The following is a 25,058-nucleotide window of genomic DNA, read 5'->3' on the forward strand; positions in this document are numbered from 1 at the left end:
TTTTGTGGGTTTGCGGGGTTGTCACTTTTCCCTTCTAGAGGGAATATTAGAAAATTGTTCAATTTATGATATTTAGCTTTTGCCATCGTAGCGAAAAGAAGCTTGTAGGCAAAGGCATGCTCGGGGAGATGAGAGGGTGTCTGTTTTTATGAATGAAGCGAGATTGTTTGTTGAAAGTACGCCTGCGTTCATGAATGAAAATGTTGTTGTTGTGTGATTAACTATAAATTTGAGCTTCGCCTATTTGGCTGACATATTGACTTGTGACGATTGTTGTTTTTGTAGAACAAGTTTGTAGTTTTTGCGAGTGACATATTTACGAATATATGAATGTAGGTTTGTGTATCCATTATTTGTGTAGCAATGTCATAAGCACATATGTATGTATGTACATATAGACCAGTGCGCGCAATTGTTATTACTGATAAACTAATAATACATATGTATGTATGTAAGCTTTAAATCATGAAAGGTGTGATTGGCATATATTACTATTTAAATATATTAAGATTTTTAAGATATTATGTTAGTGTGTTATATACTTATGTATGTATATATATAGTAAAACATAGCAGATACATATACATACATATGTACTTATATGAAAGCATTTCATATTATCAAACATAAGCAATATTTAAAAAGCAACTATAAATATTCCTTTGAAGTAATATATTTTAACTAAAATGTAATACATTTTTCATGATATCATAGATATTCAGAAAAGGAATTTCATATCTATGAATATGATTGCATATAAACGTATAAAAATATAAGCTAACATGCGGCTGTAAAATCAACGCAAGTCCTGAGCATAATTTTTATTCAATGCTCAGCTCTGTTCACTCGCCACTGTTAAAATTTCTCCTTCCGAGCCGACTGTGGTGAAACACGCTCATCGCATTTTGTTAGGTTTTGACAATTCACACGCTGGTCTGTAGTTGGACCTTCTCTGTATTTTACGTTCTCTGCATATATGAGCTCGCATACATATTGACACCAAATTGTGTGAATCGTCGCGGAGTTGACAAAATTTGTTTGAATCGACAATTTTGTGACAATGTCGGTCGGCTATGTTGTCTCGTTTGTCCTTTTTGCAGTGGTTTGCTATTGAAAGTTGACTTATGCTCTTTTGAAATATTGCGATTACCAATTAGGCTGCATTTTTATAGCGTCGTATTTAGATAAAATGGGCTAAATCGAAAAACTATGAAACAATGATAATAAGTAAACATATAAAAGTACTACATGGACTGTGCTTAGAATATATAGAAGTAGTTAAAGATTTCTTATGAATGGCAATTTTATATAAATTTTTTAATTTAATGCTATATATAGTGCATAATATGCAAAAATATAAATATTATTTAAACTCGCTAATAGGTCATGTTGCCAATTCACCTTTTTGAAGTGAACATCAGACAAATTCTTCAATTTCTGATTTTTAGCAAATGTTGTGAGGAAGCAGCTTGTGGGCAACATACAAATGCGAGGGGGATGGTAAGTAGGATTTTCAGTGATACAAATTGTAAAATTGAAATTTTGCTGATTCTTCAATGTTACTGAAGACATTCAAATTCAATTTCATTCATATCGCGCATTTGCGATAGGAATTCTATATGAAAACCAAATGTGGTTTACCAGGCGCACAGAAAATATAGCGCGGCGCAGAGTTATGAACGAGCGCACTTTGCTTTGAAGCAGACGCACGTTCCTTGTGAATGAATTTGTTGTCGTTGTAATATGAAATACTTAGAAAATATGCCGCGAGTTCGCTTGAATATTATTGGCCGATGATGGCGTCTACGTTTTTTGTCACTTGCGCGAATGTTCGATTTTTTGCGAAAGACATATTGAGGGGCATTCATTCAATGCTTTATAAAAAGTGTTACAGTGATCGGATTTAGTTAACATATGCGCCGTTTTGTTCGATGATCTGCAACATGACATATTAGTGAGTTAAAATAATATTTTAATTTTATTCATATTATACACTATATATGGCATTAAATTAAAAAAATTATATAAGTAACATTGCCATTCATATGAAATCATTAACTTCTATATATTCTAAGCACAGTCCATATAGTACTTTTATATGTGTAGTAATTATCATTGTTTCATAGTTTCTCAATTTAGCCCATTTTATCTAACTACGACGCTATGAAAATGCAGCCCAATCGGTAATCGCAAGTCAACTTTCAATAGCAAACCACTGCAAAAAGGACAAACGAGACAACATAGCCGACCGACATTGTCGTAAAATTGTCGATTCAAACAAATGTTGTCAACTCCCCCAGATGCGCAAAATTCGGCGTCAATATGTATGCGAGCTCATGTGTATATATGTATGTTTGTCGACAAAGTCGTCATTTGGTTTTTTTCAACACAATGTCCGCGCGAACTCGCCGTTATTTCATTGGCTTGCCACCATACACAAAGGCGTTTCAACTGAGGGCTCATAGTATATTATTATGTTGCTTAATTTTAATTGAAAAATACTGATGCATAAATGATTTTTATTTATTATCGTAATATAGTAATAATATACGTAAAAATATAAATATACATAAATTCATACTTATAATCGTTTTTAAAATAAATTTGATTAATAAAGATATATCTGAAAAAATTATGTGGCAGTGCACCCCTGACCCCTCCTTGCCAGCGATCGTTCAGCTTGCTTCTCGCAAAAAGCAAAAAGTGTGGACAAAAGTCTTTGTTTGTGCGGGGCAAGAAGAAGCAAGCATCAGCGTACGTGTATTTAAGAATGCATGTGTGATTATCACATTTGTGTAAATACGCTTAATTAGGAAATATTTAATAAACCTAAACATATGAACATATTTTCCTGATATATTTTAATTATATCAGGAAGTAAAATATATTATTAAAGAAATTGAATTATGATGCTTAGACTCCAATTAATAAAAAAAAAAAATTAAATAAAATTTAGTTTACATGAGTTTTAAGATTCGAACTTATATGCTGGTATTCGGAATGAGCTTAACTCCTTCACTTTTACGACCTAAGCCACCACAAAAGTGGAAACGCCCCGCTTAGACACGCAACGCACATAAAAAAATTTAAAAATTGCCTATTAAATGTTTATTTTATTATGAATTCTGGGGTTTTTACCGATAATACAGATTTTTAATGCAGAAGGCTTTTCATAATTATAAATTTGTCATATCATAGAAATTGAAAACATAAATCTAAATAGGTATGCGCAACGATTTTTCATTTAGGAATATTCGTTCGGTCTATTTATAGCATTTCGCACATTGCGTGGTGTATTTTTCTTTTTCCTAGTTATATTTTTCGATGTTCCCTCATCTGGAATTACAAATCAGTACTCAAAAAGATTTCATTTAACGTTTGTTCCTTCTCTATTCATTTACGTTCTCTGATATAACTATGTATTCACGTAAACAAATATGTATGAAAGAACATATAATCCCTGCAAGCTAAAAGTGGTTAAAAGACTAGTGAATCACTAGGTTTTCAAACCTTCGAACAGAGAATGTAAAATATAGAGAAGGTTCACAGTGCGGCCATTAGCAAAATATTTCACGTTTCGAAGGGGTACTGAAAACGATGAGGGTATTTCACCACTTTTGGAAGGGGTACTGAAAACGATGAGGGTATTTCACCAAATGTCCACAATTAACATCAGGGGACTGAAAAATAGCAGAATCGAGCATTTTCAATGTTAATTGAGAAAAATAATGCTAATTTCAATGTTAAGAAATGTACGCTTACAGATTCGTATATTTACAATGCGCAAACGACTTTGGATATAATTTGAAGATATTCTTCCTATACAGGGTGGCTAACGAATCGTGCTACAAAATTAAACCGTAATAAGTTTCTTTTTAGTCAATGCATAACATTAAATTTTGTTATTGTATAGAAAATTTTATTTATTTAAACAATTAATTATTCTTCCATACTCAACCACGCATATGCGACACCTAATTCGGGATTGCCTCAATTATCTATTTAATGGACTGCTTCAGTTCAGTCAGATTTCTGGGTTTGATTTTGTACACATCTTGCTTGACATAACCCGATAAGAAAAGACGAAGCGGGCCCAAATATTTTTATACAATATATATGTATAATTATGTGTGCATGTAAACAAATATGAAAGGTCCCATTATAATTATTAATTTGTCTACATGCAACATATGTGTGTAAGTATGTACACTCATTGTTTCATGCGAAATCTCCGTTGCCACGGACAACCAATGGCCGAAGCTCACGTTTTTTGTTTTCTTGTCAAAGAGTCACTGTGTCGAAGGACTGACGCGACGACAAAGCGTCACAACATTGTGTTGTTGGTAGAAAAACCGAGCTATGCCGAAAAAAATAACGAACGGCCGCCGATTGTCACCGCTTCCCTTGCCGCTCTAACAGCTTTGCCAACAAACCATCGTAAATATGTATGTTTATGTATGAGCATGCATACATATTGACGGAGATTTTCGTCATGGAAAAATGTTTTAAAATTGAAAAATATTTTAAATCGACAAAGCTTTGTTGCCAGTTTTGTCAATATTTTCTGTGTTTTGTGGGTTTGCGGGGTTGCAACTTTTACCTGCTAGAGGGAATATCAGAAATTTGTTCAATTTATGATTTTTAGCTTTTGCCATCGTCGCGAAAAGAAGCTTGTAGGCAAACGCATGCTCGAGGAGATGAGAGGGTGTCTGTTTTTATGAATGAAGCGAGGTTGCTTGTTGAAAGTACGCCTGCGTTCATGAATGAAAATGTTGTTGTTGTTTGATTTACTATAAATTTGACCTTCGCCTATTTGGCTGACATATTGACTTGTGACGATTGTTGTTTTTGTAGAACAATGTTTGTAGTTTTTGTGGGTAACATATTTACATGTGTACGAATATATGAATGTAGGTTTGTGTATCCATTATTTGTGTGGCAATGTCATAAGCACATATGTATGTATGTACATATAGAGCAGTGCGCGCAAATGTTATTACTGATAAATGATAATAACTTGATTTGAATTTGAATTTTACTTACATAAGTATATACAAATGTATGTATGTAAGCTTTAAATCATGAAAGGTGTGATTTGCATATATTACTATTTAAATATATTAAGATTTTTAAGATATTATGATAGTGTGTTATACTACTTATGTATGTATGTATATAGTAAAACATAGCAGATACATACATATGCAATATCTAAAAAGCAACTGCATATATTCCTTTGAAGTAGCATATTTTAATTAAAATGTAATACATTTTTCATGATATCATAGATATTCAGAAAATGAATGTCATATCTATGAATATGATTGCATATAAACGTATAAAAATATAAGCTAACATGCGGCTGTAATATAATTCTGAGCATAATTTTCATACAATGCTCAGCTCTGTTCACACGCCACTGTTAAAATTTCTCCGTCCGAGCCGACTGTGGTGAAATACCCTCATCGCATTTTGTTAGGTTTTGACAATTCACACGCTGGTCCGTAGTTGGACCTTCTCTATATTTTACATTCTCTGCTTCGAATGTTGTGTAAGAACTTGTAAACTCACCATAGGTGGCGTGACAATCTTCACTACTTTCTCTTTATAGTTCAAAGAGTCACCGACATTCCTTACCGCCCGTATCAAACCAAATTTGTCAAAAGTTATGCCCTTAGTGGCAACGCAGAAACCAGCTGTTCTCTTTTCTTTACATTTGGCATTTTTTACAATTTTATTAAACATGCTGTCGACTTGATTACTAAAATGGAAGAAGACGATATTGATGAAATGTTTTTAAGTTTGTGCGAATTTACTCATTTTATAAAAAGTATGAAAACAAAAAAAAGCAGAGAAGGTTTAAAATTCGCCCAATCAGTAAAGACATTGCCACCGGTGGTTATCAGTTAAAAACTAGATCAAGGACAGCGAACCAGAACCATTAGTTTGCACACAAGGATGCCGCTAGACGTATTAAACTTGCTTCTGGTCTTAGTAAGGAAATCATTGCCGACAGAAGCCAAAACATCAGATTGGTCCCGAAGAAAGGCTTTCGTTGTTGTTACTGTAAGTTAATTGATAGTGTATTGTAAATTTATGTACATGTGTATATACTTAGGTGTGCTTTTCTTATAGTTGTTAGAGATTTATCACAAGGCGTATCGGTGCAGAGTATTGCATGGAGTTATAAATTAGGACATGTGAGATAATCTGGCGGTTGCTTTCCCCAGTTAGTAAGTGAGCCAACAGAGTCTTAATACAAGGACCTCGCTAAAGATTTTTTTAAATATGTGGAACATTCTGAATTGTGTCGGTGCAATTAATGGAAAGCACGTTGCTATTAAGTGCCCGGCTAATTCCCATTCGATGTTCTACAATCATAAAAAGTTCTATAGCATCGTTTTGATGGCAACATCTAATGCGAAATATATGTTCACATCAGTTAGTATTGGCAGTTATGGAAGTCAAAGTGATGGAGGTACAGTCTATAAAATTGTTTAATGTACGAGTGTACTGAGCCTTCATTACTATTTATATACACATTTTTCAAGTTACTCCATTTGGTCATGCGTTAATGGAAAACTATCTGCCTTTGCCACCTCCTGTGCCATTGTCTGACGTGTCACCAGAACCTTTTCGACACTTTTTCGTTGGAGATGCTGCATTCCTGTTAAGAAGTGATTTAATGTGCCCTTATTAACATCTAATCTATCTATCTAACAAACACTAAGCGCATTTTTAACTATCGGCTGTCACGCGCTCGTAGAGTTATAGATGCGTTTGGAATATTGACTGTTCGATGGAAAATTTTGAAAACAACAATTTTGTAATCCAGAAAATTCTAAAAAAGTAGTGTTGGTTTGCATAACTTTGTATAATTTTATAATGTTAAACGATCACAATCGTCGGTACTGTCCGGAAAACTATGTAGATCGAGTAGAAGGAGATAGAATCGCTCATGTCGGTGAATGACGTAGAGAGGATGAAAATTACGACTCTTTCCGTATGCGTTTAACTTACGAGACAGCCTCGCTACCAATTTTATCAAAGTAGGATCTTTACCATACCAGAACAACATAGACATTGTCATGGGCGGACCATATGTATAATATTAAAAAATTACTAAAAATTTAATGAATTCTTGAATTTATAAATATAATTTTTTTTTTTTAATTTAAAACATAAATATCACATATGTTTATATAGTGTCTATTAAATAAAAAATAATAATCAAGACGTAAATAATTAAATTAACTTAATCTCTATTAACAAATATTAAAAATTAAATCAAGTAACTTGAAAACAAACACATTGACTATTAATTTGTTTGCGTTTGTGAGAGCATTAGCGCAGAACCGATTGCGAATGTAGTGAGACTCGAGGTGGTGACTCTACTATATGTGGCTTTAAAAACTGCATCGCTTCCATTAAGTGCCACTGCTTATAAAACTCCGCTTCGCAGCCTGATGGTACTTTAGCCTTTCGAACTTCCCTACCGAATCGATCGCGAAGCGCTAGCCATCTTCTTTGGCAAACCTCTCCTTTACAAAAATAATTTATTTTTTTATTATGCAAACTCGTAAACAACAAATCCAAACTTACCACTTGTGTTCATCTCCTTCCTTCCTTCTTCGGCAAAAATCTATAATAGATACTACTTTTCCACTAAATATATTAATTTTTCGTCGTCCATATTATTTTTAATTATTCTATTTGATTTATTTTGACGTTTCCTTTCAATTGACCAATGTTGCCATTGCCCAATATGTATACACGATTTTTCACACATTTAGTTTTTAAGTTATAATTTTTCATAATGTTAAACATTAAAACTAAAATCCAATTATTAAAAATAGTCTTTTATAAATAAATGTATTCGACTATGATATTGAGTTAGTTTAAGAATATTTCAATATTTTCAATTTTTTTTCATTACTATGAAATACCGATACTGGCAACCGTAAGATATGTTGTATCAGCTGATTCAGTCCACGGTTCTGCGTCGGTGACTGTTTGAGCTATTACGTGTGTACGTGAGCAGGTAACCCTTTTTCACTCATTCAGCAGTGTCATACAAAAAACCTACATATAGCAGAACTGCTTTAATTTTCCCGATTGTCAGATGACGCAAGGTTGCATTTTGGTATCCAATTCTTAAAAATTCTTAAAATTTCAAACAAAATTTTTAAATTTGAAATTATTTATTTTTAACATATATTTTATTTTACATACTTTTACAGTTAGTTACAAATGTAAAGTTAACCTAAACTGATTATTACGCTTTTCCTCGCTTTATATAATAGGAAACAAAATATAAACTGTTAAAGCTATACCAAACAGTATATATGTACATATACAAATTCGCTTAAGAATTTAATAAGCATCATTATATAGGTCATTTCGCGGGGCATCAGATCATAGACGTATTCTTCACGTACATACATCACATGTCGCTGGAATTCAACTTTGGGCTGAATTTAATTTGTTTGGGGGAATGGGTTCCCATTTGTGGCCCAGCAAAGAATTAATTTCCTTTAAATACAAATCAAAATGTATAATCCGCAAACGATGAATAATGCGCAACAAATTAAAAAAAGGAATTTACCGGTATTAATGAGTTCATTTTTGCTTAACAACGGTATATGATAATATACAAACTAGCATTACAATTTTCACTAAATTTTCACAACGACAAGCTATCGTTAAGAAATCTTGACTGGAGCGTATGTAGAAGTCCCTCACATTTTTAGTGTTTGTATGCCTGGAAATAAAATAAGTTTTCATTACAAAAAATTATTATTTTAGTTATTCAACTTGCTATATTTGACTGACATTCAATAAATCTGCGTTGATTGTTATGCTAGAAAAGAAAACAAAAAAATGGAGAATTAGAGTAGAAATTTATCAAATTACAAAAAATTTTGTCGACTTACCTCTGCATCTTAAAAACGCAAATGACTTTTCCGTATGACATTTTTCACTTGTATTTTATTTTCCCTTTTTGTGATTTTTCTATTGGCACTAATGACAAATATGTACGTTTTCTCATTCGCAATCATTCAATAAGATTAAGACATGAGAGTTTTGTTAGTTTGGGAAACTCGAAATTACATTAAAACAAGAAAAAACGTTAACTTCGGTTGCTATAATACCCTTCACAAAAACAATGGCCCCTTACAAAAACTTGATTCCGAACGTTCAATTTGTATGGCAGCTATATGATATAGTGATCTGATCTAACCAATTTCTGTGGAGAATAATTTGTTGCTTAAGCAATAACTCGTGCCTAATTTCGTGAAGATACCTCGTCAAATAAAAAAATGTTGCATTCAAGCACTTTACTCCGATCGTTCAGTTAATATGGCAGCTATATGCTATAGTCATCCGATCCATACAATTTCTTCGGAGATTAGATTAATGCTTTAAATAATAATACATGCCAAATTTCGTAAAGATACCTCGTCAAATGAAAAAGCTATATGCTATAGTCATCCGATCTGAATAATTTCTTCGGAGATTACATTGTTGCCTTAACTAATAATCCGTGCCAAATTTCGTGAAGATACCTCGTCAAATGAAAGAGTTTCCCATACAAACACTTGATTCCGATTGTTCAGTTTGTATTGTAGCTATATGCTATAGTGGTCCGATATCGGCCGTTCCGACAAATTAGCAGCTTCTTGGGGAGAAAAAGAAGTGTTCAAAATTTCAGATCGATATCTCAAAAACTGAGGGACTAGTTCGCGTATATACAGACGGACAGACGGACGGACGGACATGGCTAAATCAACTCAGCTCGTCACGGTGATCATTTATATGTATACTTTATATGGTCTCCGACGTTTCCTTCTGGGTGTTACAAACTTCGTGGCAAAATTAATATACCCTGTTCAGGGTATAAAGGTATATGGCAAAAATGTGCGTTGGTGTTGATGCTTGAATAAAAAATGTGTTATTGCGTTGAAACTTCGGGGGAAAATGGTTAGCCATGGTTGGCAGGGATGTTTGTAAATTTATCTACATCCAACATATGTATGTAAATATGTAAACTCACTGTTTTGTGCGAAATTGCCGTTGCCACGGAAATCCAATGGCCGAAGCTCACGTTTTTTGTTTTCATGTAAAATGCTGGAAATAGTCAACGACTTTCCGCCCTTCCGTACTTATCGCACGTTTCAAACCAAATTTGCCAAAAGTTATGACCGTAGTGGCAACGTAAAAATCAGTTGTTCTCTTTTGTTTGCATTTGACCAATATTGCCAATGTTCTATTTGTATACACAATTTTTCACACATTTAGTTTTTTAGTTATAATTTAGAAAGCGATCTAATGTAAAAGCTCAAAACTTAAATCCAACTATTAAAAATAGTCTAGCTATTTATAAATAAATTTATTCGACTGTGATTTTGAGTTAGTTTAAGAATATTTCAAATATATTCATGCTGATTTTTTAACTACTACAAAATATTCGCTGTTCTACAATCATAAAAAGTTCTATAGCATCGTTTTGATGGCAACATCTAATGCGAAATATATGTTCACATCAGTTAGTATTGGCAGTTATGGAAGTCAAAGTGATGGAGGTACAGTCTATAAAATTGTTTAATGTACGAGTGTACTGAGCCTTCATTACTATTTATATACACATTTTTCAAGTTACTCCATTTGGTCATGCGTTAATGGAAAACTATCTGCCTTTGCCACCTCCTGTGCCATTGTCTGACGTGTCACCAGAACCTTTTCGACACTTTTTCGTTGGAGATGCTGCATTCCTGTTAAGAAGTGATTTAATGTGCCCTTATTAAATGATCTAACAAACACTAAGCGCATTTTTAACTATCGGCTGTCACGCGCTCGTAGAGTTATAGATGCGTTTGGAATATTGACTGTTCGATGGAAAATTTTGAAAACAACAATTTTGTAATCCAGAAAATTCTAAAAAAATAGTGTTGGTTTGCATAACTTTGTATAATTTTATAATGTTAAACGATCACAATCGTCGGTACTGTCCGGAAAACTATGTAGATCGAGTAGAAGGAGATAGAATCGCTCATGTCGGTGAATGACGTAGAGAGGATGAAAATTACGACTCTTTCCGTATGCGTTTAACTTACGAGACAGCCTCGCTACCAATTTTATCAAAGTAGGATCTTTACCATACCAGAACAACATAGACATTGTCATGGGCGGACCATATGTATAATATTAAAAAATTACTAAAAATTTAATGAATTCTTGAATTTATAAATATAATTTTTTTTTTTTAATTTAAAACATAAATATCACATATGTTTATATAGTGTCTATTAAATAAAAAATAATAATCAAGACGTAAATAATTAAATTAACTTAATCTCTATTAACAAATATTAAAAATTAAATCAAGTAACTTGAAAACAAACACATTGACTATTAATTTGTTTGCGTTTGTGAGAGCATTAGCGCAGAACCGATTGCGAATGTAGTGAGACTCGAGGTGGTGACTCTACTATATGTGGCTTTAAAAACTGCATCGCTTCCATTAAGTGCCACTGCTTATAAAACTCCGCTTCGCAGCCTGATGGTACTTTAGCCTTTCTAACTTCCCTACCGAATCGATCGCGAAGCGCTAGCCATCTTCTTTGGCAAACCTCTCCTTTACAAAAATAATTTATTTTTTTATTATGCAAACTCGTAAACAACAAATCCAAACTTACCACTTGTGTTCATCTCCTTCCTTCCTTCTTCGGCAAAAATCTATAATAGATACTACTTTTGTCATAAAGCTCCCTTCGAGCTTCCACTAAATATATTAATTTTTCGTCGTCCATATTATTTTTAATTATTCTATTTGATTTATTTTGACGTTTCCTTTCAATTGACCAATGTTGCCATTGCCCAATATGTATACACGATTTTTCACACATTTAGTTTTTAAGTTATAATTTTTCATAATGTTAAACATTAAAACTAAAATCCAATTATTAAAAATAGTCTTTTATAAATAAATGTATTCGACTATGATATTGAGTTAGTTTAAGAATATTTCAATATTTTCAATTTTTTTTTCATTACTATGAAATACCGATACTGGCAACCGTAAGATATGTTGTATCAGCTGATTCAGTCCACGGTTCTGCGTCGGTGACTGTTTGAGCTATTACGTGTGTACGTGAGCAGGTAACCCTTTTTCACTCATTCAGCAGTGTCATACAAAAAACCTACATATAGCAGAACTGCTTTAATTTTCCCGATTGTCAGATGACGCAAGGTTGCATTTTGGTATCCAATTCTTAAAAATTCTTAAAATTTCAAACAAAATTTTTAAATTTGAAATTATTTATTTTTAACATATATTTTATTTTACATACTTTTACAGTTAGTTACAAATGTAAAGTTAACCTAAACTGATTATTACGCTTTTCCTCGCTTTATATAATAGGAAACAAAATATAAACTGTTAAAGCTATACCAAACAGTATATATGTACATATACAAATTCGCTTAAGAATTTAATAAGCATCATTATATAGGTCATTTCGCGGGGCATCAGATCATAGACGTATTCTTCACGTACATACATCATATGTCGCTGGAATTCAACTTTGGGCTGAATTTAATTTGTTTGGGGGAATGGGTTCCCATTTGTGGCCCAGCAAAGAATTAATTTCCTTTAAATACAAATCAAAATGTATAATCCGCAAACGATGAATAATGCGCAACAAATTAAAAAAAAGGAATTTACCGGTATTAATGAGTTCATTTTTGCTTAACAACGGTATATGATAATATACAAACTAGCATTACAATTTTCACTAAATTTTCACAACGACAAGCTATCGTTAAGAAATCTTGACTGGAGCGTATGTAGAAGTCCCTCACATTTTTAGTGTTTGTATGCCTGGAAATAAAATAAGTTTTCATTACAAAAAATTATTATTTTAGTTATTCAACTTGCTATATTTGACTGACATTCAATAAATCTGCGTTGATTGTTATGCTAGAAAAGAAAACAAAAAAATGGAGAATTAGAGTAGAAATTTATCAAATTACAAAAAATTTTGTCGACTTACCTCTGCATCTTAAAAACGCAAATGACTTTTCCGTATGACATTTTTCACTTGTATTTTATTTTCCCTTTTTGTGATTTTTCTATTGGCACTAATGACAAATATGTACGTTTTCTCATTCGCAATCATTCAATAAGATTAAGACATGAGAGTTTTGTTAGTTTGGGAAACTCGAAATTACATTAAAACAAGAAAAAACGTTAACTTCGGTTGCTATAATACCCTTCACAAAAACAATGGCCCCTTACAAAAACTTGATTCCGAACGTTCAATTTGTATGGCAGCTATATGATATAGTGATCTGATCTAACCAATTTCTGTGGAGAATAATTTGTTGCTTAAGCAATAACTCGTGCCTAATTTCGTGAAGATACCTCGTCAAATAAAAAAATGTTGCATTCAAGCACTTTACTCCGATCGTTCAGTTAATATGGCAGCTATATGCTATAGTCATCCGATCCATACAATTTCTTCGGAGATTAGATTAATGCTTTAAATAATAATACATGCCAAATTTCGTAAAGATACCTCGTCAAATGAAAAAGTTTTCCATACAAGCACTTCATTCCGATTGTTCAGTTTGTATAGCAGCTATATGCTATAGTCATCCGATCTGAATAATTTCTTCGGAGATTACATTGTTGCCTTAACTAATAATCCGTGCCAAATTTCGTGAAGATACCTCGTCAAATGAAAGAGTTTCCCATACAAACACTTGATTCCGATTGTTCAGTTTGTATTGTAGCTATATGCTATAGTGGTCCGATATCGGCCGTTCCGACAAATTAGCAGCTTCTTGGGGAGAAAAAGAAGTGTTCAAAATTTCAGATCGATATCTCAAAAACTGAGGGACTAGTTCGCGTATATACAGACGGACAGACGGACGGACGGACATGGCTAAATCAACTCAGCTCGTCACGGTGATCATTTATATGTATACTTTATATGGTCTCCGACGTTTCCTTCTGGGTGTTACAAACTTCGTGGCAAAATTAATATACCCTGTTCAGGGTATAAAGGTATATGGCAAAAATGTGCGTTGGTGTTGATGCTTGAATAAAAAATGTGTTATTGCGTTGAAACTTCGGGGGAAAATGGTTAGCCATGGTTGGCAGGGATGTTTGTAAATTTATCTACATCCAACATATGTATGTAAATATGTAAACTCACTGTTTTGTGCGAAATTGCCGTTGCCACGGAAATCCAATGGCCGAAGCTCACGTTTTTTGTTTTCATGTAAAATGCTGGAAATAGTCAACGACTTTCCGCCCTTCCGTACTTATCGCACGTTTCAAACCAAATTTGCCAAAAGTTATGACCGTAGTGGCAACGTAAAAATCAGTTGTTCTCTTTTGTTTGCATTTGACCAATATTGCCAATGTTCTATTTGTATACACAATTTTTCACACATTTAGTTTTTTAGTTATAATTTAGAAAGCGATCTAATGTAAAAGCTCAAAACTTAAATCCAACTATTAAAAATAGTCTAGCTATTTATAAATAAATTTATTCGACTGTGATTTTGAGTTAGTTTAAGAATATTTCAAATATATTCATGCTGATTTTTTAACTACTACAAAATATTCGCTGTTCTACAATCATAAAAAGTTCTATAGCATCGTTTTGATGGCAACATCTAATGCGAAATATATGTTCACATCAGTTAGTATTGGCAGTTATGGAAGTCAAAGTGATGGAGGTACAGTCTATAAAATTGTTTAATGTACGAGTGTACTGAGCCTTCATTACTATTTATATACACATTTTTCAAGTTACTCCATTTGGTCATGCGTTAATGGAAAACTATCTGCCTTTGCCACCTCCTGTGCCATTGTCTGACGTGTCACCAGAACCTTTTCGACACTTTTTCGTTGGAGATGCTGCATTCCTGTTAAGAAGTGATTTAATGTGCCCTTATTAAATGATCTAACAAACACTAAGCGCATTTTTAACTATCGGCTGTCACGCGCTCGTAGAGTTATAGATGCGTTTGGAATATTGACTGTTCGATGGAAAATTTTGAAAACAACAATTTTGTAATCCAGAAAATTCTAAAAAAATAGTGTTGGTTTGCATAACTTTGTATAATTTTATAATGTTAAACGATCACAATCGTCGGTACTGTCCGGAAAACTATGTAGATCGAGTAGAAGGAGATAGAATCGCTCATGTCGGTGAATGACGTAGAGAGGATGAAAATTACGACTCTTTCCGTATGCGTTTAACTTACGAGACAGCCTCGCTACCAATTTTATCAAAGTAGGATCTTTACCATACCAGAACAACATAGACATTGTCATGGGCGGACCATATGTATAATATTAAAAAATTACTAAAAATTTAATGAATTCTTGAATTTATAAATATAATTTTTTTTTTTTAATTTAAAACATAAATATCACATATGTTTATATAGTGTCTATTAAATAAAAAATAATAATCAAGACGTAAATAATTAAATTAACTTAATCTCTATTAACAAATATTAAAAATTAAATCAAGTAACTTGAAAACAAACACATTGACTATTAATTTGTTTGCGTTTGTGAGAGCATTAGCGCAGAACCGATTGCGAATGTAGTGAGACTCGAGGTGGTGACTCTACTATATGTGGCTTTAAAAACTGCATCGCTTCCATTAAGTGCCACTGCTTATAAAACTCCGCTTCGCAGCCTGATGGTACTTTAGCCTTTCTAACTTCCCTACCGAATCGATCGCGAAGCGCTAGCCATCTTCTTTGGCAAACCTCTCCTTTACAAAAATAATTTATTTTTTTATTATGCAAACTCGTAAACAACAAATCCAAACTTACCACTTGTGTTCATCTCCTTCCTTCCTTCTTCGGCAAAAATCTATAATAGATACTACTTTTGTCATAAAGCTCCCTTCGAGCTTCCACTAAATATATTAATTTTTCGTCGTCCATATTATTTTTAATTATTCTATTTGATTTATTTTGACGTTTCCTTTCAATTGACCAATGTTGCCATTGCCCAATATGTATACACGATTTTTCACACATTTAGTTTTTAAGTTATAATTTTTCATAATGTTAAACATTAAAACTAAAATCCAATTATTAAAAATAGTCTTTTATAAATAAATGTATTCGACTATGATATTGAGTTAGTTTAAGAATATTTCAATATTTTCAATTTTTTTTTCATTACTATGAAATACCGATACTGGCAACCGTAAGATATGTTGTATCAGCTGATTCAGTCCACGGTTCTGCGTCGGTGACTGTTTGAGCTATTACGTGTGTACGTGAGCAGGTAACCCTTTTTCACTCATTCAGCAGTGTCATACAAAAAACCTACATATAGCAGAACTGCTTTAATTTTCCCGATTGTCAGATGACGCAAGGTTGCATTTTGGTATCCAATTCTTAAAAATTCTTAAAATTTCAAACAAAATTTTTAAATTTGAAATTATTTATTTTTAACATATATTTTATTTTACATACTTTTACAGTTAGTTACAAATGTAAAGTTAACCTAAACTGATTATTACGCTTTTCCTCGCTTTATATAATAGGAAACAAAATATAAACTGTTAAAGCTATACCAAACAGTATATATGTACATATACAAATTCGCTTAAGAATTTAATAAGCATCATTATATAGGTCATTTCGCGGGGCATCAGATCATAGACGTATTCTTCACGTACATACATCATATGTCGCTGGAATTCAACTTTGGGCTGAATTTAATTTGTTTGGGGGAATGGGTTCCCATTTGTGGCCCAGCAAAGAATTAATTTCCTTTAAATACAAATCAAAATGTATAATCCGCAAACGATGAATAATGCGCAACAAATTAAAAAAAAGGAATTTACCGGTATTAATGAGTTCATTTTTGCTTAACAACGGTATATGATAATATACAAACTAGCATTACAATTTTCACTAAATTTTCACAACGACAAGCTATCGTTAAGAAATCTTGACTGGAGCGTATGTAGAAGTCCCTCACATTTTTAGTGTTTGTATGCCTGGAAATAAAATAAGTTTTCATTACAAAAAATTATTATTTTAGTTATTCAACTTGCTATATTTGACTGACATTCAATAAATCTGCGTTGATTGTTATGCTAGAAAAGAAAACAAAAAAATGGAGAATTAGAGTAGAAATTTATCAAATTACAAAAAATTTTGTCGACTTACCTCTGCATCTTAAAAACGCAAATGACTTTTCCGTATGACATTTTTCACTTGTATTTTATTTTCCCTTTTTGTGATTTTTCTATTGGCACTAATGACAAATATGTACGTTTTCTCATTCGCAATCATTCAATAAGATTAAGACATGAGAGTTTTGTTAGTTTGGGAAACTCGAAATTACATTAAAACAAGAAAAAACGTTAACTTCGGTTGCTATAATACCCTTCACAAAAACAATGGCCCCTTACAAAAACTTGATTCCGAACGTTCAATTTGTATGGCAGCTATATGATATAGTGATCTGATCTAACCAATTTCTGTGGAGAATAATTTGTTGCTTAAGCAATAACTCGTGCCTAATTTCGTGAAGATACCTCGTCAAATAAAAAAATGTTGCATTCAAGCACTTTACTCCGATCGTTCAGTTAATATGGCAGCTATATGCTATAGTCATCCGATCCATACAATTTCTTCGGAGATTAGATTAATGCTTTAAATAATAATACATGCCAAATTTCGTAAAGATACCTCGTCAAATGAAAAAGTTTTCCATACAAGCACTTCATTCCGATTGTTCAGTTTGTATAGCAGCTATATGCTATAGTCATCCGATCTGAATAATTTCTTCGGAGATTACATTGTTGCCTTAACTAATAATCCGTGCCAAATTTCGTGAAGATACCTCGTCAAATGAAAGAGTTTCCCATACAAACACTTGATTCCGATTGTTCAGTTTGTATTGTAGCTATATGCTATAGTGGTCCGATATCGGCCGTTCCGACAAATTAGCAGCTTCTTGGGGAGAAAAAGAAGTGTTCAAAATTTCAGATCGATATCTCAAAAACTGAGGGACTAGTTCGCGTATATACAGACGGACAGACGGACGGACGGACATGGCTAAATCAACTCAGCTCGTCACGGTGATCATTTATATGTATACTTTATATGGTCTCCGACGTTTCCTTCTGGGTGTTACAAACTTCGTGGCAAAATTAATATACCCTGTTCAGGGTATAAAGGTATATGGCAAAAATGTGCGTTGGTGTTGATGCTTGAATAAAAAATGTGTTATTGCGTTGAAACTTCGGGGGAAAATGGTTAGCCATGGTTGGCAGGGATGTTTGTAAATTTATCTACATCCAACATATGTATGTAAATATGTAAACTCACTGTTTTGTGCGAAATTGCCGTTGCCACGGAAATCCAATGGCCGAAGCTCACGTTTTTTGTTTTCATGTAAAATGCTGGAAATAGTCAACGACTTTCCGCCCTTCCGTACTTATCGCACGTTTCAAACCAATTTGCCAAAAGTTATGACCGTAGTGGCAACGTAAAAATCAGTTGTTCTCTTTTGTTTGCATTTGACCAATATTGCCAATGTTCTATTTGTATACACAATTTTTCACACATTTAGTTTTTTAGTTATAATTTAGAAAGCGATCTAATGTAAAAGCTCAAAACTTAAATCCAACTATTAAAAATAGTCTAGCTATTTATAAATAAATTTATTCGACTGTGATTTTGAGTTAGTTTAAGAATATTTCAAATATATTCATGCTGATTTTTTAACTACTACAAAATATTCAGACTGGCAACCCTGCGTTGCAAGAGAGCAATCAGCTGACTTGTAATATCCAATTTTCGCATATATCGTACCGTACGGTCTGTAGAAGCGGTGGTGAGTGTTCATTTACATTGCGCTCTCATAAAATAGGTAGTATCAGCAGAGAACTTAAAACAATGTGTTTTGCCGTCGGTATTTCACATTCATGCTTCAATTTTTCTTTTCAAATGCATGTGTAAACATATGTAACAGGACATACATATATTATGGCGTTTACACATTTGTATGTATTTTTATGTAGATATGTACACTCATTACTTCATGTGAAATCTCCGTTGACACATTTTTTGCTTTTATGTCAAAGAGTCAATCTGTCGAAGAACTGACGCGACGACAAAGCGTCCCATATGGGCAAGTGCAAAGTCAATGTGTGTACAAAAAATTCGAACGTACTTACGTAAATTCTTTGACAAATACAGTCAATCCCGGTTAAGTGCCAAAACCAAAGATGCAGATTTTTTGTGCTTTGTAGTACATAAGCGATTGTGGTACTTAAGCGAGTGGTACCAAAAAAAATTATTTCTATGTATTTAAAAAAAAATTACCGTTTTCTTTAAAAAATTAAGAAAAAAAAAGTGAGATGCAGCAAGACACCGGCAGATAAGAGGGATTGGAGGAGTGATACTTAACCGGGTTTTACTGTATACATAAATCAGAGGAATATTGAATATTTTCTTTAAAAAGTTTCTTGAATTGTAAATCGACAAATTTACTATGTTGTCACTTTTATTCAAAAATATTTTAATACTCATATTTGAGGGGTTGTCACTTTTCCCTTCTGGAGGGAATATCAGAAATTTGTTCAATTTATGATTTTTAGCTTTTGCCATCGTCGCGAAAAGACGCTTGTTGGCAAACGCATGCTCGGGGAGATGTGTAAGGCGTTTGCTTTCACGAATGAAAATGTTGTTGGTGTGTGTTTTACTACAAATTTAGGATTTGTAAATTTGGCTGCCATATTGATTTCTGGTGCTGATGCTATTTGAGACAATTGTTGTTTTTGTACAACAATGTTTGTATTTTTCCTATTGGCTGACGTACTTACATTTGTACGCTTAAATGTATGTAGATTTGTGTATGCATTAATAATTTTGCGCGGTCATATGCATATTTGTACATACATACTTACATATAGAGCATAATATAACATATTGATGTACATACATAAATTATTAATTCTGTAAAAATTGAAATTAGAAAATTATGAAAATAGTAAAATATCATTTTTTGCATAATCTTTCACATTTTATCAATGTAGCATTTGTGCAAAAAAATAATAATTTATCAATTTTTCATCATAAAAATCGTTTATATGGCACAAAATAATCATGCATATGTGAAGTGGCATTTGTATTTCTTTTTTTCTCATTCATTTCATTTCATTTTTCTCTTTATATTGGTAGATACGTATTTTGTCAGAGAACGTTGTTAAAAATTCTCATTTCTGTTAAATAACAGCAAAACTATACAGAAAGTGGTGAACTCCTTGATCTCAAATTTTCAGCCAACCAATCGAGCATCATACAAAATTCAATTTGCACCTTCTCATTGTTTTAAGTTCTCTGGTATCAGCTGATTCGGTCTACGGTTGTGGGTCGGTGACTGTTTCCAGCATTACGTTATAACATAATACCTGCGTATATACAGATTCGTGCAACTAATTACCAACGACATGCCCTTGTAAATATATTTGTAAAATACTAAGGTTTATGATTATGTTTTTATCAGTTTCTTTTACATAAAAATGTCTCTCGAAAGATGTCAAAAATTCTTATTAAAAATCTTCTATACCGGAGAAATTTAATTTTTATTGAAAATGTGATAAAAAACGGTCGTGCACCCAATTAGCAACGCTCGTATATTTTTCAGTTTTTTTGCAAATTAAGATACTCTATGCAAAACTGGTCTCATATTTAGATTAAAATTACTAAATTTAATAATTTTAGTAATAAAAGTATGGATAAAAGGAAATATTGTGCTAAGAATAATAGGGAGTTCACGTCATTATGCAGGAGAATGGTAAGTCATTTGGTGAAATCGCAAATTCGCTCAACATTTCGGAAGGGAATGCATTCCATTATTATAATAAAAATAATACTACAAAAAAAGTTCCACACAGAGGGATAATGAGTAAAACGAAATCAAGAGAAGGCGATCTGATGATTAGAGAATTAAAAAAGGATCGCACAAAGCTGCCAAGAAAAATTAAAGCACCGATTTTTGGACAAAATGGACACCAGCCGTAACATAGATACTACTTATAAAGTGATTGTGAGAAGCTGAACTGTTTGGAAGTATTTCCAGGAAGAAGCCGCTGCTATCTGGTCGAAAAAGAAAACATTATTCGGAGATCGCTTTCAAATACTCCCACTTGACAATAAGTGAATGAAAAAAGGTACTGTTTTCTGACGAAGAAAGATAAACAGAATGTGCTGGATTATAGGCACACTACTCCAGCACTGAAACATGTAGGCAAGAATATAATGTTTTGGAGTGCAATTTTATAGCGTGGCATCGGGCCTATTGTCAAAATTAATGGACAAATAGACCAATTTAAGTAATTTTAATATCGATTATGAACGACGTCATGCTGCAATTTGTCAACGCCAACATGTCCGTAACATGGATGTACTAGGATGTGTAGGAAAACGATCCGAAACACACAACTCGGCGCACTTAGCAGTGGTTTCATGACAATTTGTTGACTATTTTTGACTGTCCTTGTTGCAGTCCAGATCTAGGGAAAATTCGTTTTAAATGTACCCATAACTTTCTTGTTATTGAACTGGAGAATCTTCTCTACCCGCTCATACTAATATTATCGCCGAAAGCCTGGGACGGTATACTAAAGCCGACCTCAGATCTAAGCCATAAACTCACCTGGAAGAATAATAGGGCCTTACAAAGAAAAAAATGTCGAAAAATTATGCGAAGGGACATACAAGGAGTGAAGTGATTCCACAGGACGTCTAACATAAAATAGTGGAGTCAATGCCATGCAAATGTCAAGAGATACTCGACACGAACAGTTTTGCTTAAATATACCGACATTTTGTGAAAAAATTATTGCCTTATTTAATTAACTCATATGTATAGCATTGTTAATTAGCTGCACGACCTATTTATACTTTCTATTATTAATTAGTTTTCTAGTTTTTACAAAACTGTTTTTCGAGATGCGCAAGTTATTTGTTTTAAATGTACCCCTAACTTTCTTGTGAGTAAGGCAAAGTTTAAAAATTTAAGACGCAGATAAAAAATCAATATACAAGTATATTATAATATTATTGCTTAATCTTACAAGGTGCATTCCAAAGTAAACAGGACTTTTAAAAAAAGACAAAATAAATGGTTTTATCGGCAAAATCAATTAATTTTATTCCAAATAGTATCCTTCTGCTTTAATACAGGCTTTTGCACGGTCCAAAAGCATGTCGAACGAGTGTTTTAACTCGTTGCCCGGTATGACCGCCAGTATGCCGGCGCAAGTCTTTTGAATGGCCTCCACGTCTGCATAACGCTTTCCTTTCATCGACAAATGCATTTTTCCGAAAAGGTAGAAGTCGCACGTGCCATATCAGGTAAATACGGGGAGTGGTTGATTGTTAAAATGTGATTTGTGGTCAAATATTCGGCCACAAGTGTCGATCGATGAGACGGCGCATTATCGTGCAACAAACGCCAACTTCCATCTTCGCGATATTCGGGCCGTACACGTTGAATACGGCGCACCAAACGCTTCAAAACTCCAAGGTAGAATACCGCATTAACGTTTTGGCCGGGTAGAACAAATTCTTTGTGGACAATACCCTTGGAATCATAAAAATAAATCAGTCTTCACTTTTGACTTCTCCAGGCGCGATTTTATGGGTTTCGGCTCGTCCTCATTTATGTCCTCACGACCACTTTGAAAACGTTGAAACCACTCGTGCGCTCTGCTACGGGATAGGCAATCATCGCCATAAACTTGTTTCATCAATTGAAACTTTTCGGTAAAAGTCGACATATTGATGGCGCCACTAGAGTTTACGTTGTTACTTTTTTACTGTTTACTTTGGAACACACCTTGTATATCGTTGTTAATTAGTTGCACTCATCTGTGTGTAAGTTTTAAACGACGAAAGGTATGATTTATATTAAGTACTATTTTAATATATTAAGTTCTTAGTATATTTAGATAAAATGTTATGAATATAGTACAATATACACATATCACATATGCATATGTATATGAAAGTATATAATATTATATTATCAAACAAGAAATATTTAAAAAGTAGGTATTATTTTCACATTTACTACAAATATTCCTTTGAAATAGTTCATTTTAATTAATGTGTAATCTATTATGCATGCTATCATAGATATTCACAAAAGTAATTTCATATCAATACATATGATTGCATATAAACGTTTAAAAATATAAGCAAAACGTTTAACCAGAGAATGTTAATGAATAGAGAAGGAGCAAATGTTAAATGAAATCTTTTTGAGTACTAATTAGTAGTTCCAGATGAGGGAACATCGAAAAATATAACTTCGAAAAAGAAAAATACACCACACAATATGCGAAATGCTATAAATAGACACAACGAATATTCCTATATGAAAAATCGTTGCGCCTGCCTATTTAGATTTATGTTTTCAATTTCTATGATATGACAAACTTATAATTATGAAAAGCCTTCTGAATTAAAAATCTGTATTATCGGTAAAAACCCCAGAATTCATAATAAAATAAACATTTAATAGGCTAGTTTTCCAACTTATGTATGTTCGTTAAGTGAGTAATTGCTTATTGAACAAAAGATAACAATAAAACAGTGGCTAAGCGGCCGCGTTTCCATTTATATAGTGGCCTAGGTCGTAGGCGTGAAGAAGTTAAGTTCAATCCGAATACGAGCATATATGTTCGAATCGTAAAATACGTAAAATTGAAATTTTATTTAATTTTTTTTATTTTATTAATTGGAATTAATTAGCATATCTCAATTCAATTACTTAAATAGCATATTTTACTTTCAGAGATAATTAAAATATTTCAGGAAAATATGTTCATATGTTTAGGTTTATTGAATATTTCCTTATTATGCGTATTTACACAAATGTGACAATCACACATACATTCTTAAATACACGTACGCTGATGCTTGCTTCTTCTTGCCCCGCACAAGCAATGACTTTTGTCCACACTTTTTGCTTTTTGAGAGTTGAACGATCGCAGGCAAGGAGGGATTGGGGCGCACTGCCACATAATTATTTCAGCTATATATATATTATTTATCGAATTTAGTTTAAAAACGATTATAGGTATGAATATATGTGTATTTATATATATATATAATATATATTATATTACGAAAATCTATACTAATATTATAAATGCGAAAGTCCGTTTGTTTGTTAAGCTTTCACGCAAAAACTACTTAACAGATCATCATGAAATTTTGTACATATACTCTTAGAGGTGTCAGAATGAACATAGGATACTTTTTATTACAAAATTTATAAATTTTTTACGGATTATTAAAAAAATTATTTTGGAAGATTATATATGTTTGGAAAATAAATTTGAAAATTTTGAAATTGAAAAAAAAAGTTTGGCAGAAATGATTGTTTTTAGAAAAAATTAAAAATGAAAGAAAACATAAATGTATAAAAAACGTAAATCAGAGAAATAACACAAATATTATTAGTTACTCTTATTAAATATAAAAATGCCTCGAAAGCGGAAATCGGCGCTGTCAAGAAATTCTACGCCGGTGCGTAAGGCTAAAGTTACACGAAATAAAGAATGTGAAGTTCAAGCAGAGCTGAGAAGGCAACAGCAAGCAGATCGACAACGTGTTTTGAGAGCAGCTGAAACTTCTCATCAGGCACGAGTACGTTCGAAAAGACAAGCTTAGCAGCAGGAAGCTAGAAGAGCAACGGAAACGCAAGAACAATTGCAGGCAAGAAGAATTAATGATGCAGAAGTAAGAACCACGCGTCGTCGTAATTTCATAACTAAGAATTGGAATATATATAAAACATATTCTTTATATGGATATCAGTTATTTATTTGATGGATTCGATGCGAGCGAAGCCGCGGGTAAAAGCTAGTAATTCATAAATGCATTAGTATTTTTCAATACAAATTAAGCAACATAATAATATACTAAGAGTCCTCAGTTAGAACGCCTCTGTGTATAGTGGCAAGCCAACGAAATAACGGCGAGTT

The 25,058-nt window shown here is 32.9% G+C and overlaps 1 protein-coding gene and 4 long non-coding RNA genes across 5 annotated transcripts; 1 reads left to right on the forward strand and 4 right to left on the reverse strand.

The window, feature by feature from the left end:
• The first annotated feature begins 5,629 nt into the window (after positions 1-5,629).
• Positions 5,630-6,713, forward strand: LOC118682876 (uncharacterized). Its single transcript, XR_011395980.1, has 3 exons — positions 5,630-6,066; positions 6,136-6,478; positions 6,552-6,713. It is a non-coding gene; the product is annotated as an uncharacterized lncRNA (long non-coding RNA).
• Positions 6,714-8,255: 1,542 nt separating this feature from the next.
• LOC138857085 (uncharacterized) lies at positions 8,256-9,424 on the reverse strand. The gene is made up of 4 exons (XR_011396041.1): positions 8,934-9,424; positions 8,833-8,860; positions 8,606-8,761; positions 8,256-8,532 (listed from the first exon to the last, which is right to left on the reverse strand). It is a non-coding gene; the product is annotated as an uncharacterized lncRNA (long non-coding RNA).
• A 1,780-nt stretch (positions 9,425-11,204) lies between these two features.
• On the reverse strand, positions 11,205-16,102 carry LOC138857049 (uncharacterized). Its single transcript, XM_070108462.1, has 3 exons — positions 15,862-16,102; positions 15,607-15,800; positions 11,205-11,630 (listed from the first exon to the last, which is right to left on the reverse strand). The coding sequence occupies exons 1-3, from the start codon at positions 15,872-15,874 to the stop codon at positions 11,439-11,441; spliced, it is 399 nt and encodes a 132-aa protein (XP_069964563.1). The 5' UTR covers positions 15,875-16,102; the 3' UTR covers positions 11,205-11,438.
• Positions 12,374-14,132, reverse strand: LOC106625581 (uncharacterized). Its single transcript, XR_001331086.3, has 4 exons — positions 13,053-14,132; positions 12,952-12,979; positions 12,725-12,880; positions 12,374-12,650 (listed from the first exon to the last, which is right to left on the reverse strand). It is a non-coding gene; the product is annotated as an uncharacterized lncRNA (long non-coding RNA).
• Positions 16,103-16,538: 436 nt separating the features above from the next.
• Positions 16,539-18,297, reverse strand: LOC138857001 (uncharacterized). The gene is made up of 4 exons (XR_011395982.1): positions 17,218-18,297; positions 17,117-17,144; positions 16,890-17,045; positions 16,539-16,815 (listed from the first exon to the last, which is right to left on the reverse strand). It is a non-coding gene; the product is annotated as an uncharacterized lncRNA (long non-coding RNA).
• Between the last annotated feature and the right edge of the window lie 6,761 nt (positions 18,298-25,058).

This window comes from Bactrocera oleae, chromosome 4, assembly GCF_042242935.1.
Source record: "Bactrocera oleae isolate idBacOlea1 chromosome 4, idBacOlea1, whole genome shotgun sequence".
Classification (NCBI taxonomy): domain Eukaryota; kingdom Metazoa; phylum Arthropoda; class Insecta; order Diptera; family Tephritidae; genus Bactrocera; species Bactrocera oleae.